This window comes from Petromyzon marinus, chromosome 15 (assembly GCF_048934315.1).
Source record: "Petromyzon marinus isolate PM22_M1 ecotype Great Lakes invasive population chromosome 15, UKy_Petmar_22M1.pri1.0, whole genome shotgun sequence".
NCBI lineage: Eukaryota > Metazoa > Chordata > Hyperoartia > Petromyzontiformes > Petromyzontidae > Petromyzon > Petromyzon marinus.
In genome coordinates, this window is record NC_133681.1 from 7,612,828 (window position 1) to 7,628,524 (window position 15,697).

Consider the following 15,697-nt stretch of genomic DNA (forward strand, 5'->3'; position numbering starts at 1 on the left):
GGGGCTATGTCACATGCACATATGAACTTGCGAGATGGTGTACATGTCAGGTCACTTATATATGTTAAATAGTGATGGTGCTAGTACGGAGCCTTGAGGTAGGCCATTTTAGGTCAATGGTATGGACAAATGTGTGGAGTTTATGTGTTATACGCACATAGAGTATTGGTGTAGATATACAGTTTACTGATGTAGATACAGTATACTGTTAGAGATATCCTAATACTCTCTCCATGAGTGTCTACAAGTAAATGTATTTGGAATATTTGTACATACATTTGCCCATAGAGGTGTATACATTAATGTGTATATGTATGTACACGTAATTAATTCTATCTTTTTTCCATATACCTGCTGGATATAACAAGTATCAAGCCAAAGCACGCATACATGCATGTAAAATTACTCAGAGCAAATACATTTGTTTGCAAGACAGTTTTTGTATAGTATCCCCTTGCAATGCTATGGCTCAAATAAATGAATTATTTTAATAATTATTATTACCCCAGCAGAAACCAGTGCATGCCCACAGTGCACATTCACAGACACACATAGGCACTCCCAATTTAAACTATTAAAATTAATAAAAAGAAGGGACATCAATTCTAGTTACGGGCAAATGCATTCATTCTTCTTTTGGGGATATTCTGTTTAACTAAAGGACGGACGGAATAAATGAATAAAAGGAGACGACATTGATGAGCGTGGAGGCGTATTTACTCCTCGCAGCGGACGGACTTGGTAATGAATATCCAGCATCCGCTGGGAAGGCGTTATCAGGGGCTGCTGCTACATTCGTGCATGGGACGGGTATAGGGAGCGCACAACACACACAAGCACGCACAACAACAGCTGGCGACGAGCGAATAGTCGCAGCCCCGGCCAGCAATCATACGCGAGCTGCCGAAGCTAGGCTCAAGCTAAATAGGCGCTAAGGTGGAAGCTTTAGCGCACGCAGAGAGTCTACCGAGAGAAGAGCGACCGGGAGCAAGACAGCGGTGAAGTAAGAGGGACCTTGGCCCCCGGAGTGTCCCGCTTGGGTGCGGGCTCTGGTCAAGCGTGGGAGCCGTGGGAAGCGAGGAGGAGAGGAGGGGGTATAGGGAGGCTGTTTTGCGAGAGGAGACAACAGAGCTGTGGTGAAGAAAGGGAAGGCGGCAGGAAAGCGCCTGCAGTGAAGGCGATTGGACCATGGAGCTCGAAGGTGGCAACTTGCTGCCCTCGCCGCCACCGGCCGAGAAGGGCAGCCCGGAGGGCGCATCGCTGGGGCACGCGGACAGGCAAATGTCAGCAGGTGAGTGGGTGGGTGAGTGAGTGGATGGGTGAGTGAATGGGTGGGTGGGTGAGTGTATGAGCGGGCAGGCAGAGTGGCTTTTATACGCTTCACTCACAGTTCTCAGCACAAACCACACGTACAAACGATGCACACAAAAAGACAAAGATTCCCCTCCGCGAATGTAGCCCTTCACAGCCTGAACGCACACGCGCACACACGCACGTTACCAAAACCCAGCCACCGAGCAGGTGAATAATGCTTACGTGTTTGAGACATGCGAAGTCGACAAGACGCGGTTTAAGTAAACAATGGGCATATTTGTACACAACAATGATACGCAGCCGACGCCAGCAAAGGGAGACGCTTTCGTTCCAAGGGCTACGTTTTAATGATGTACTGTGGTGGTACCGCAGTTCAAAATAACGAATGGGAAAAAAAAACTATACACAAAGGGCCGCAAGAAAGCACGTGTAAAGCGACGATTTACGCACACAACGAAAAACGCAAGCACTGCGCAAGAAACGCATTACGAGCAGCAGCAGCAGCATGACTCAAACACCACACAGCCAGAGCCCATTACCACCGGGCATTAGAATGGATCCCGTAAATCAGCCAAAAACACATTAGTTAATGGCACTGTGTTGCGGTGTCCCTGCGTATGCACGTCTCGAAGCAAATGAATATCCTGAACTGTGGGACCTTTCGGTGAAAGGATACTAAGCCAGGTGTGCTTGTTAAAAAAAGGCACGTCTCCGTTGCTTTCAAAGGTCACCGCGATGGGGTCACGGAAGCAATGTGCGCAGCACTTAGCACTGATTGCATTACATTATATATGCTTACACGTGCCCGCTTGCTTGTAGCCTGTATGAAATATGCATATGCTCCGTGGCGCTGCGTGTGCCGTAACACCCGTTGTAGTGGCAAAGTGCATAGGAACAAATGAGTCGGGTTCATCGGTGGCGAGCAAGTGGGCTCCACGTGTGTCTCGGCAGCAAACAACTCTGAGAGTTAAAGAGAGCGGTAAGCCACTCTGCTACCATCACCTGGTGCTTAAATACCTGGACCGCCTTGTCAGCCATATGTCCTCAGTGTGGGGGGGGCATTTAAGGATGGCCCATTAATGCACGCGTATCGATTGTACATTAACGTTTATTTTCTGCGACAATGTATATTTAAAGTAATATTTAAACTTCCTTCAAGTTCAACACGTTCGTCAATCACACTGCCTTAAAAGTAACATATATACGGTGACGTTTCAGGCAATGGCCCATCTTCATAGTACATCAATAAACGAGGTAAGAGTTTTTAATGATAGGCTACAATTGTAGGTCTGCACTGTTTCATATTTGTGACCTCTGGTATTTGTTACCGTAGTCGTTGTAATTGGTATTTTGTGGCCATGAAAATAACAGTTGTGTGCGTGTGTGTACACGCACCACCTTTGGAGGGATGTGAAATACTTTTATCTTTGGCCCACGGTGCAAACACTGATGCATTTATATCCGTGCATTTAATTCCACTTCAGGGCACTAGTTACTGCGTTCCTTCATGAAGAAGCACTCATTGAACTTACCGTTGCATTCGAAGACTCGCACTTCACGGACAAAAACGCTCAACTCTCACTTTTTGCCTCATAAGCTACACCAATTACTTAATATTAACGTGTGCATTCGTTTTGGGATTGATGACAACAGCGCTCGACTCAAATTGCTGCCGCGAAGCAAGGCTGGTGATAATTGATGCTGAATAGTGATGCTATTTTTTTTCTCGACGGCATAAATAACCAGATGGGGTGGGGGGACAAGACACCCCCAGGAAACATGCAACGTTGGTCCCAACAACGGTGGGTCAACCAAACATGGCAACGTTAGTCCCACGTTGGCATCTTTATTTGGCTACTGTTAATCCTCTTGTTGTATGACCTCTGTGAACCATTGTGATAACGTCAACTCTCCAACGTTTAAATATTGCAAGGCATGCGTGAATGTAATAATTAACTCGTGATTACATAGTTTCCCTCATAAAGCATAGATGGCGCGTGTAGGGAAAAAAAATTATGTGTGAATAGTGATTAATTGCTTTATAATATATACGACCGAAACCTGTTAAGAAATTAGAGTATACTGTTTGGTGAAAAGTGTGCATATACAGAACAAAGTCAAATATCCCACCTGACCCGGTAACTGCCCACACTCAGTGTCATATTTGCGCCTTTGGGTATAAGTGTCATTTTGTACACATGTTCACAAATCTGACCTTTAACATCGAGTAATGTGTTCTGAATCTCAAGCACATTCCCTTACTTCTAAAGCACCGTGCAACATTTCCCCTTGTTTAAAGCACATTGTGCTTTGCTTTTGCCCAGTTGCGTATTTGTGCATGATGTAATTGTAAATTTAGATTCGCATATCTAACACTTTCGCATACCCGGCTATAATTCTGTCCCCATTGAGTTGAATATGCGACGTTGTACTGCACTGTATTCACCAAAATTAAAATCGTGTCAACATCGCACGCTCTGTATAAACACAACGAATTTGTATTCTCACACACATGGAAACACATTTTACAATGACAATATTTTCACAATATGAAAGGACATTCAAATATATATACACACATAGTTATCTAAATGATTATTTCTTGGAGAAGGCCAGTTGGCAGAAACATTTCCTTCCCTCAGTGACAGTAAATACCCTATCATTATTATTTTCGTTAAATCTGATATTTAATGCACACAGATAACCACACATATAAGAGGGGTGGCCTAAATGGTAAGTGTTCTTTCTCAGTCCCGTCTATAAATTGAATGTTATAAATACCGTAAATCACTTTTTTATATCCTGGAACCTGCTGCCACATTTTCACGAGGGATGAAAGGGAAAAATGTATATTTACACAGCCAATTTCAGATGTTCACACATCGCGTGAGTCATATGTCAAAGTTCTGTTCAAATTGAACCAACCAATAATCCCCATCAGGCAAACTTTTAAGTTTCCAAATTAAACCTTGAGCACAGTATCTTATGTTCCCACAAGGCAGTGAGATGCAATTATATAGAGTTGTTATGTCATCAAATCAGTTTTACCCCTCTTCTTTGGTTCTTTCGGTAAAGTCACGTAGAATGAGAATAAAATAATAAATTGACGACGTTTCGGCCGAAACGTCGTGAGAATATTATTGTGTTATTTTATTTTATCAATTTATTATTTTATTCTCATTCTACGTGACTTTACCGAAAGAACCAAAGAAGATGAATCATTGCATTCACGAAAGCTTTAAATCGAAGTTTTACCCCTTTCAATGTGGCATGGGTCAAGGATCCTCGGTTGTCTGCATTTGCAGGTACAGCTCATCCAACGACGACTTTACACCTTAGTGTCACGCAATTGTTCTTAAAAAATATATAAACTGGCTTCATCAATCAACGAATTGTTCATACATGCGTGAATGATGGCGCCTGCAATGTGCCGCACTGGCAGTTGATATTCAAGAAAGCATTATTTTCAAAACAATATTATTATAAACTCGACTTTTTAAAATTTCACATTCAATACGCGTGCAATCATAATCCCTTCACGAAAACCCTAGTTAATGCTTCTCTTATACAACTCCTACATGTACCTCGTATGGGAAATGCACACCATGTGACAGGACATTGTTCACAATTAAAATGGCGCTTTGAAAAAAATGCCCCCTGAAATGTGCACCCATGGGTAAATGATGATGATAATAATTTTATGTTATCTTAATGTCATTTATATAATAATGCCATATGTTTATCCAGGAAGATAATAATAATGCCATACTTTTATTCAGAAAAGCCTTTCTGAGAATCAAGATTATTTTAGTCAGGAGGGTCCTGGCTAATTTCATTTCTGAGTGGACAAACGGATGCATAGATCGTTGTACAATTTGACAGCAACAATGATGAGAGTTATTGACATTGGTTTCTCAGTAACACTGCTAATTTTGATTTAAAGCTTTCGTGACTGCAGTAATTCATATTCTTAGCTCTTTCGGTAAAGTCACGTTGAAGGGAAACAATAAAATAATTAAATATATATAAAACAATAACAATTCTCACGACGTTTCGACATCACCTGATGACAACCGTTTGTGTTATGGTCGAAACGTCGTGAGAATTTTTATTGTTTTATATATATATTATTATTTTATTGTTTCCCTTCAACGTGACTTTACCGAAAGAGCTCAGAAAATGAACACTGCTAATGTTACATTTGAAAGTTAACTACCAGAGAAAGTCCCGTTGATGTAGGAATTTGAGCGCAGAGGTTGAACTGTTACATCTCATGCCACAGTTTGTTGTGAACTGCAAGGGCAGTTTGGTAACACAAGTGTACAAGTAATGTTAAGAGTGGGACATAAAATGTTACCTTTTTACAAAACTGATCATCTTTGTGTGGAAGGAACACAAAATGGCTGCTTAAAATATACTGTTATATATTCAACACAAAATAATAACGCTGATTACATAAAAAAGTAAGCAATGTATCGCTTTCATATATCTGTCCCTCCACATAAATAATTAAAATATTTTCAGACTTCCCGTCAACCACAAGGCCTTCTGGGAATGCAAATTGGCAGCAGCATTGTTTCAATAAAATGATCATCTGGACCGGTTTTGACCTACAGTGTGTCATCAGCAGAGTCAGGCTTGCTTGAACCGATGCTGATGAACTTCCAAATGTCCTAGTCAAGGACCCTCTCTTGAACATATGGGTCCGAGTTGGACGCAAAATTACGTAATACATAACTGAATATAATAATTAGTGTCGCTGTGGAGAACATAGGTTACACAATAAATAAGCAAATCGTATATGTCCTTCATGTAGCAGCACAAAAAAAGTTAAATATAGTTAGGTGAGTGAAGGGATGTTGCCGTGATAATGGTTAACACACTGGACTTGCAATCCACTCATCACTGGGTCAATCTCCCTGTGCTGCAAAGAAAACAATGGAAGTTTCTTAAATTGACCCCCTACCACCCCCCGCCACATTCCACCCAGCAGCATAATTGAGCACAGCAAGGTCGGTCGACCGGTAGGTAGGGTAAAGTGTGGGTACTCCCACCTCATTCCAAGACATCTCCGAATATTTATACTGGAGGAATCCGTTAAAGCTCTTTTGCACAAATGCCCAGTAGTGTCGAAGAGTAGGCCAAATACTATCTCTCTCGAGGGGCTCTATAGAGCTCCCTCTGGTGGAGCGCAGTGTTGGGAGCAAATATTTGCAGGCCTGTGCATTTGACTTTTAGAGTTCGTGGTGTAGTTTTACTACAACTGCCTGACCTGCATTATATTTTTGTAAGCACAGTTAAGGAAGCCTGTGGTTATTATAGATTATTCCTTTCCTTTACTCATCAGAATCCGGTTGTAACCTCCACAGAAATCATACGTGCGCAGTAATTGATGTAAAGCAGCCATCGCAGCAAAACAAAATATAGCAGTTTCATTTTGGAGTTTTGTGGAAATAAAAATTGTATCCCAGCTACATTTCAACAAAGTGCGAGATTAGTGTCGAAGGAACTCGTTCCTGTTTGAAAAGGCAGATAGGGTGACAATTGCTTCCGAGCTTATACAATATCCCAAGAGAGAATGTGGTCCGTAGCAAGCGTGTCACATGCCACTCCTGGTGTGAAGTATGTGCCCCTGCTGTGTCAACACACGCTCTTCAGGCAGCACCACGGTGGCAGTAAGTTTCAGTGCAATTAATACATGCAGTCATACCGAGATACGAACGTCCGACTTACGAACATCCCTACTTACGAACGAACCACCATAAGATGTTATTTTTAACCATCCAACTTGCGAACGTTCGGTCATACTCAAGAACCGAACTGCGGGGTTATCCTTCGCGAGGTGTTTTGAGTCTCCTAGAAATGCCCCTTCTGACAAGCAAGCCAACATCAGCAATCAAGGTCAGTGAAAATAAATCAATTTATTTTCTGTTCATGTTACTTTCTTTTCTGTTTTATTTACTATACACCCGTCTTGCGAACACCCTCACTTACGAACCAGCTTAAATGGAATTTTTTCCCCAAAAGTGATTTCAAACGCCGAATCGCAATTGCAAACTTGAACCGAGGAACTATTTTGTTCAGCGGGTCGATCTTTCGCGAGATTTAATAATGAGTCAGCCTCGCGTGGGGAGTGAGTGAGTGTGCGTGCGTGTGGCTAAAAGTGAGTGTGTGTGTAAGTGAGTGTGTGTGGGGAGCGGAAGCGTAGCGTTAGCGCGACGCTGCGCTTTGAACCCGGTGACCAGGGTTCGATTCCCGCTCACGGCCAACACCAGTGACGATTATATGAACCGGTCCTGGGCCTCCCCTGGGTCGACTCAGCCTCAAATGAGTGCCGAGTGCGGTGAGTTAAACATCGCCACTCGGGAGACAAAGGCGTGGTGCTGGCCACTCAAACCCCTCATCTGCCGTGCTGGCCTTCCTTCATAGGTGCTCGCTAACAACACTCGCCCCAACAGTGTTAATGCCATACGAGGCGGGGGGGGTGTCGTTGGTGTGTGTGTGTCGGTGTGTGTGTGTCGGTGTGTGTGTGTCGGTGTGTGTGTGCAATTGTGGTGACTGATTTCCCGCTCCCCCCCCCCCGTTCCGACGAGCAAGCCAGCATCAGGGCTCAAGGTAAGTGAAAATAAAACAGATTTTTATTTCTATTCATGTTACTTTATTTTATGTTTTATTTACTATACAGTATTTATTACAGTATTACATGCAAATGTACACTTATTTCTTCCCATGCGTTTAACAATGCTTCCCTTTATTATTTAATGTCTTTCTACGTGACTTTACCGAAAGAACCAAAAGAGTACTAAAACGCCGTCATCTGTGCTCGTTCAATGGGGAATAGCACGAACACCAACCCTCTCGTGGCAAGCAGACCTCAACATTGGCATTGATTCCCTTGAACACGTTGCCATCTGCAAGATTAGAATAGACCCTGTGAGGAGGTACCATCGTACCCCACGTGTTTAAGTCCTAGACAAACTCATGAGAAGAGTACCAACTTCGTGGGAAGTGAATGACCTAGTGGTCATTCAGTGGAGAGACATCGGAAGAATGCGGACATTTGACCAGTGCCACCATTGGAGAATAAGGCGCCGTCCATGAATGACGTCACGCACCTAGGGTGGGGGGGGGGGTTAGACATTTGTGACGATGTGTGACGAGAGGGGGGGGGGATTTGAGAAATGTGACGTCACATCAAATTTCGCAACTTTAAATATAGACAACACGTTCTACTTAATGAAATATACTCTTTTTATATAAATGTTTTCTCCTACAACATCAGAGTGCAGCGGCACATTAAATACGCACTACAATGACAAGAGTTTAAAGCGATTTGAAGCATGTTTAATTTTTTGGGGGGGGGCAGAGCTTTGTGACATCATATTTGAGGGGGGGGGGGTCTGACTTTTTGTGACGCCGTGTGACGAGGGGGGGGGGGGGTCAAAAATCGTCCATAATCGCGTGACGTCATTTTTGGACGACCCCTAAGACGAAACAAAGATCCCCATATAGCCATTACCAATTTTGAGCATGCACCTATTAAGGCCGGTACGGCAAACAAGGGGGTAGACAGTCAGCATCGTGCCTGGCCGCTTTTTCTCCCCAACGCTGAAGTTTACACACCACAAAAGGTACTCGTTTAAGACCGATTCGACCTAGGGGAGGCCCAGAAACCGGTTCATACATTCTTCAACGATGTTGCCGCGAGCCGGGTGCATAATCGCTGCGCCACCGCTCTCCACGTGTTTAAGCGTGGAGACACATTTTCTTTTCATTTTCATCATGCTAACACATGCGTGTACCCAAATATATGGACAGTGCATTTCTTTATCCCTTTAATGCCACTTGTTTCCATGAATTTCATGTGAACATACTGTATGAATGCACTCGCGTGATATGGAAAGGGTGGTGTTCAACGGTCAGTGGTGTAAAAACAGCTAGTGCTATTTCTTGGTAATCTGATTGACACTCTTGAGACAGGGATGGACGCTGTTTATGGAAGAAGATCTGGAGCTGGATTTATAGGCTGATATCCTACCTTGGAGCACTGTAGACTGTCCATGAGAAGTGCCAGCATCTCTTATTATCCATCCCATGGGGCAGTTGTGGCTCATTTACAATTCAGGTTCAAAACTGGGAAATGTATGCTCTTGGGAGCAAGGGACTATAAACTCATACTGGGAAGCGATCTAGCATGGGTTTTTTTTCGACCCCCAATGCCCCGGCATCCTTACTGAGTCTACGTACAGGAAGCAGCCTTCCCGCGGCACCAAAAAGTCGTTTGTTAACTGGCCTGTATCGCCCACTGGCAGAAACACGTTTTGCCCAGGCTAACCTGGCCTATCCTGTGCCACGCTGTTTCAGACGTTGACCAGCATGGCAGAGTAGGCCAATTGCCCTCTAGATGGGCCCTCTAGAACTCACTCTATTGGTGATCCTCCAGCATTGGCAAGAGCGAGAAATTTCAGGGCTGCATGCACCCACACCTTTTACATTTGGAAACTGGGTTAATGCGGAAGGGCTGTGTTTTTGGTCCAAAAGACTGAAAATGCATTATAAAAGTAAATAATAATACTATCCAGTATTGTTGCTTGGGATAGCTTATATATTTAAAAAAATGTCGTTTTCCTCTGGCAGCAAGGGACGTATGTGGAGGGGACAGCAAGAGGTGGGGGGACATCCATGGAGATATGTGGCTCGTGAAACGTTGGGACAGGATCTAAGCTGTGCTGGAATGGTTTTGGACCATTCCTAGGCTAATGAGCCAGTTTGCTCAGTGGTTGTGGGAACATGGCATAACAATACTAGGTATAATATGTCTTCTGCTACAAATGTACTGCTGTGTGTGTGTTTACACCAATACCAAAGCTGGACTGAATTATGTCAACGCCGCAAGGCTAGAAAGTGTATCACAGTCATGGTGGATTTAGTGAGACTACGAGACATGCATTGGTCGAAATTTGTATTTCATGCATTCACTAATATTTTACCATCACATTTATTAGTTTGTTAATTCCAATAGCAAACCTTCAAAACTTAAGATGTGTTTTTTTTTAATATAAAGCCATATCCCAAACTTCATTGCAATACTACATTTGGTGAATCCACTTTCAGTTGTGATGCTCCTCAGAAGGAAAATAACAATGCACAAGGGCTGCATTCATCACATATGCACTCATCAATACACTCTTGGGTTCTTTACTCAGTATTAATGCAGTTCTTTTAAAAATATAGATTTTCTAGAGTTCTTTCATTTATCTGTAAGTTTTTTTTCCATGATTACCAAGTCGTGGCATAGCCAACACAGTAGAGTGTAGCATACTGTCGACGAAGCTCGAATATTCTAACTCACTACAGGATGTCTGGCAAAACATTACCAAGCTGTAGCGTGTACAACTTTTTTTTTGGCACGTGTCGTGATGGTCACTACAAGATCCGACCATGTCCATTCAGTGCTCGCTGAGCTGCATCGGTGTCCGGTTGCCGAACGAATACATTTATAAGGACACACTCATCTTCTTGGTTATTTCGGTAAAGTCACGTAGAATGGAAACAAAGTAATAAAAATAAAACATAATAAAATAATATAAAATTCTCACGACGTTTCGGCCACAACACACGTAGCCTTCTTCAGGTGAAGGAACAGAACTGTCGGGACGACAGCGCTTCAATGAACGCTGCTAAGATTCGTAGCGTCTTTTAAGTTAGGTGAGAGAAGTGAAGCACCTTGACAAAGGAGTTTACATATCAAACAGGAGAATTTAGCATTGAAATAGCTGAGGGATTAGCTTGTGACTGGTCACAGAAATAGCTATGTTCCTTCACCTGAAGAAGGCTACTTGTGTTGTGGCCGAAACGTCATGAGAATTTTATATTATTTTATTTTATTATGTTTCATTTTTATTACTTTGTTTCCATTCTACGTGACTTTACCGAAAGAACCAAGAAGATAAATCCCTGCAGTCACGAAAGCTTTAAATCGAAAAGGACACACTCATTACACACGTAGTGCATGCCACAAAAACTTCAGTCATCTTCGCAGCAGCTTTTGGTGAATTATCGAACAAAGATTGTCACTGCATCGCACACTTTCAGATGCGCTTCTGTGGCCATCTGGAACACTCTTTCTTCCAATATTAGGCAGCTACTGTAGCTATCTACTTTTAATTCTAGATTGAAAATTCATTTCTTTAGAATTTATTTTTCTGTTTAGTTTGTTGTACTTCCCCACACCTCCGATTAGCATGGTTGGCTACGTATGGTGCGAAAGAAGTTCAACATACATACATACATGCTCGCTATTAATCTTGTGTGAACTGTTGTTACATGGTCTAAATGTGCACCGATCCACTCTGGTTTTTGGTTGTCCGTTTTGTAGTTGTGGTTTGTTTTGTCCAACCCAGACCTACTTTTAATCATAGGTTTGTAGTTTAAATTGACTCACCTGATTATAGATGCTTTCCTGTCCATGTTCTTTTATATATAATCCTGGGTGATTTACTTTTCAACTTCAAAACGTAACTCAAAACCCAAAATCTCATGTGTCTTTAATGAAAGGTTTGCTATTACAAACTTGAAAAGGGCATGTTACTGTGTTTTCATTTGGCAAGGAAATAACTTTTAGTGCACAGTGTGCATAAATACCAGCTTTTAATAAGCAGACAAGCACATATGAACAAATTCAGGACAGATTAAACCTCTTGGAAATGTTATAATAGCGTTATAAATACCAAATATTACCTTGAACCATCTACGTGACTATTAAAAGACCCAAAGACTATGTTTAGACTTTGTTTAAAACATTTTTAATATATTACACATGTTAAAATATACAATATTCCTCCATTCCTGCTGAAGAACAGTTTGGCGCACATGACAGCACTCCAGTGTGAATGCGGTAAGAAAGCTGCACAGAAAGCCAGAGGTTTGTTTGCTAGAATCCATCCCTGTGTCCACTCGAGTGTGAATATTTCAGCAATGATTTCGGAGTACAAAGTCATTTCCTGAGGAAGAGTAGCAGCATAAATGTTTAACTCATTAATTTTTTTCTTATTTCTTCCCATTACAGTAAAAAAACCCTGTATCCATCATTTGAGACACGATCTTGGTTTTGTGACATTTTTCTCTCTTATGCGGTCATCGTGAATGACCGGGAGGTATTATCGGTGGTCATTCTCAGTATAAGTATTATATTAAGGACATATAACAATAGTAAGTCCCACTCATTATTCACCCAGACATTTTCATGTATGTATTTTTTATTATTATTTTAGGCTGAGTTAACCAATGAGGAATAAAGCCTGGTTCACCCACCGCTTGCCACCGGTTAGATTTATCCAGATATGAAAGCTGTGTCATCAGGTGCATAATTCAAGAGTGCTACCACTCCACCACTGTGGCTATATCTACACGCAATGGCAACAAACAAACCCAATTTCTCCCATTTAGTTTCATAGACTGTTGAATAAGTGCTGTTAACATTAACCTAGTATATTCTTGGTTCTTTCGGTAAAGTCACGTTGAAGGGAAACAATAAAATAATAAAATGTATATTTTAGAAAATGAATCACTGCAGTCACAAAAGCTTTAAATAAAAAAAAATAACCTAGTAAATTGACATCGGAGAGGTCCAGGAAATATTCAGGTACTAATTTCCATTGGGTATGCATTGCTAAGAATAAAACTCATGTTACTGGGACTTTCCCAATAATTGCACACATGCTGTAAAACGCAGACTTTGTTATGCAAACTTTGCTATGATAATGCAGTGACTATCTCCAAATGTGCATTTTCATAATGTTCACCCCCATGACATCACAGCTGGAGTTTATAAAGTTCACGTGAACTTTACTTCCCGTCGAGTAATTTTATTGACTCTGCAAGATGAACTATGCCCGCACGATGCTTAACTCAACGGTGGAGTTAGAAGGAGTGTCAGAGGGGTTGAGTGTCACGACGCCACGCTGCCAAACACACCAAGCATGAGCAGCCTTTAAAACTTCTTTGCCTGCTTCCTTGCAGATATTATGATTCCGTTATTGTCTTTTAAATAAAGCAGCACGTTCATAATAAAGGTTTTTTCCTGGGTTAGATCGCGAAAGTATAAATGCGTCATTAACCCGCCACTTCCCGACGCAGCTAATTATTATGGTTTGTTACGTAACCAAACGTGCCAATTAGTTACTATTTCAGCGCACTACTATGTTGGAGAGTAAATCCACTACATCCAGCATCATTGGGCGATTTTTTTGCCAGGTTTTGCCAATTTGGGCATAATCGCCCGATGATGCTGGATGCAATTACCAGTGAAGTGTCGTACTCAAATTGTAAATGTTGTAGATTTACTCTCCAACACACCAGTGGGCTGAAGTAGTAACTAACTGGCGCGTTTTGTTTACGTGACAAACCTTACTAATTGGCTGTGTCGGGTGGTGGCGTGTTAACGACACATTTATACTCACGCAATCTAACCCAAAAACTCTTATTATGAATAATATTGGTCGCGAAAGCCTACTTTGTGTCAAAGCAGCATCTGACTGTAAGCCAACTGATACCCTCACTGAACTGCTGCCTTCAACAACAAATTATTCGTAGCGCCTACATTGGGGAGCACTTTAAATTAACACCATCTTGCACCGCTGATGGTTTTGCTGCCATAATGTGCAAACAAATACCATTAGGTGCACAAATCCCGCATCACACCACTACCACTCTAGCAGCCTGGAATGTGTTACGTGCATATTTATTTATACTTCATGTATTTTTTGTCCATATGATTTAAATTGTATTGTGTTGTGCGCTATGCACACATTGCCTCAGTGTTAATCGATGCAGTGATCAAATGTCATTGTTATTAATGAGCAAAGTGATAAAGGCATTGAACTAACACAGATGCATATTGCGTGCTGCCAGCTTGAATATTCCTCCTGCGGTGAATATTTTATGGAGCACACATACAAGATGATACCGTCTGTGTCAGTTAAATTTTTAGATCTTTCGGTAAATGTGCAACAACGAAAGCACCACATTGCTTGCATAGAAAAATAAATGTTATCCTTCCTTGACTAAACATAGCATACTTGCCGATTTTATATTTGGTATAAGTTTACACACGGGTACTTGCAAGTTCAGTGTGGTTTTGCAAGATGATGATAATTAATGCAAGTACATCGTTACGTATTTTTGTTGGAAATAACGTATTATAATTGCCATTGTTGTTTTGATGGCAGAGGCGGAAAAAAGCCAAAAGGGAAGAAACCCTTCTGGAGAGAATGGATGGAAATTTATAGACGTCGTGAGCAACCGAAACGTGAAGCTAATCGAACGGGTAATCATCCCCGTAAGACAACATCCAAAGGTAAATTGTTCACAATCACTGCATTTTAGCTGTGCCATTGATTGCCGTACTATTTTATCACAAAGTCAAATGGTGTAATTTAAAGCATTTTTTTTCTTTCATCATAACGACTGCAAATGATAAATTGTAATCATAAACAAGCACGCTGCATTATTCCAACATTTATTTTGAAATAATGCATTGTTCTTCTTTTCCCCTTGCAGTTTAATTTTATTGGCAAGCTGTTGGGCCCAAGAGGGAATTCTCTAAAGAGGCTTAAGGAAGAAACTGGGACAAAACTGTCAATCCTTGGTAAAGGCTCCATGCGAGACAGAGACAAGGTGGGTAACATGACTTTTTAGTTGTAAGTAACCTGACACATTCCACTATAAATGTACCAATACTGTTTACATTTCAAGCACACTTTAACTTGTGGTGTGTGTGTGTATCTGCATTCAAGTGTTTTTGAGATGGGGGTCGTTGGTTGATCGTGAAAACGTAACAATTTGCATGAGACACTCACCAATCGAGCCATGAGGTGGCCAGTAAATGACATTGCAGAACATAGCTTGCTCATCACTACATCTTTGAGGGTCATCATCTCGTGGGTGGAATTCTTGTTGTGCAAAAGTGAAAACACTCGATATGGAAATCACCACACATCTTAAGCCAAAGTCTCTAAAAATAGTCTCAAGACTGAATGCACAGGACTTCGGGTGGGTAGGAGATGGCAGAACAGTAGAGCAGGTGGGTGAATTAAGCCATATGTGTGGACTTTTCACTGTCATTCGAGCATATGCATGGGTTTTCTCTGGATACTCTGGTTTCCTCCTGTATAGATGAAGCCCTACCAATTAAATGGCAAAGTATCCAAATTTATAGAAATTCATAGACGTCTTGAGCAACATAAATGTGAAGCTATTCAAATAGGTAATCATCCCCAAAAGACAACATCCAAAGGTAAACTATTCACAATTACTGCAGTTTAATCTTGATTGTCAGTAAGACTTTCCTGGATAAATTAGTTTCATACAACACAACAGTCTC

General features: G+C 41.6%; 1 protein-coding gene across 11 annotated transcripts in view; it reads left to right on the forward strand.

Annotated features, from left to right (window-relative positions):
• Positions 1–679: 679 nt before the first annotated feature.
• The window catches only part of LOC116942633 (KH domain-containing, RNA-binding, signal transduction-associated protein 2-like), a 55,242-nt gene continuing 40,224 nt past the window's right edge, over positions 680–15,697 (forward strand). For 4 of the 11 annotated variants that reach the window (XM_032954777.2, XM_032954778.2, XM_032954775.2 and 1 more), the window contains exons 1-3: positions 1,346–2,293; positions 14,544–14,671; positions 14,875–14,991. In XM_032954777.2, the coding sequence (XP_032810668.2) occupies positions 2,146–2,293; positions 14,544–14,671; positions 14,875–14,991 (393 nt within the window). In that variant the 5' untranslated portion in view covers positions 1,346–2,145. Of the gene's footprint in view, positions 1,292–1,335; positions 2,294–14,543; positions 14,672–14,874; positions 14,992–15,697 lie in introns of those variants that run through there. The other 7 variants (XM_032954772.2, XM_032954773.2, XM_032954783.2 and 4 more) reach the window with 4 other exon arrangements.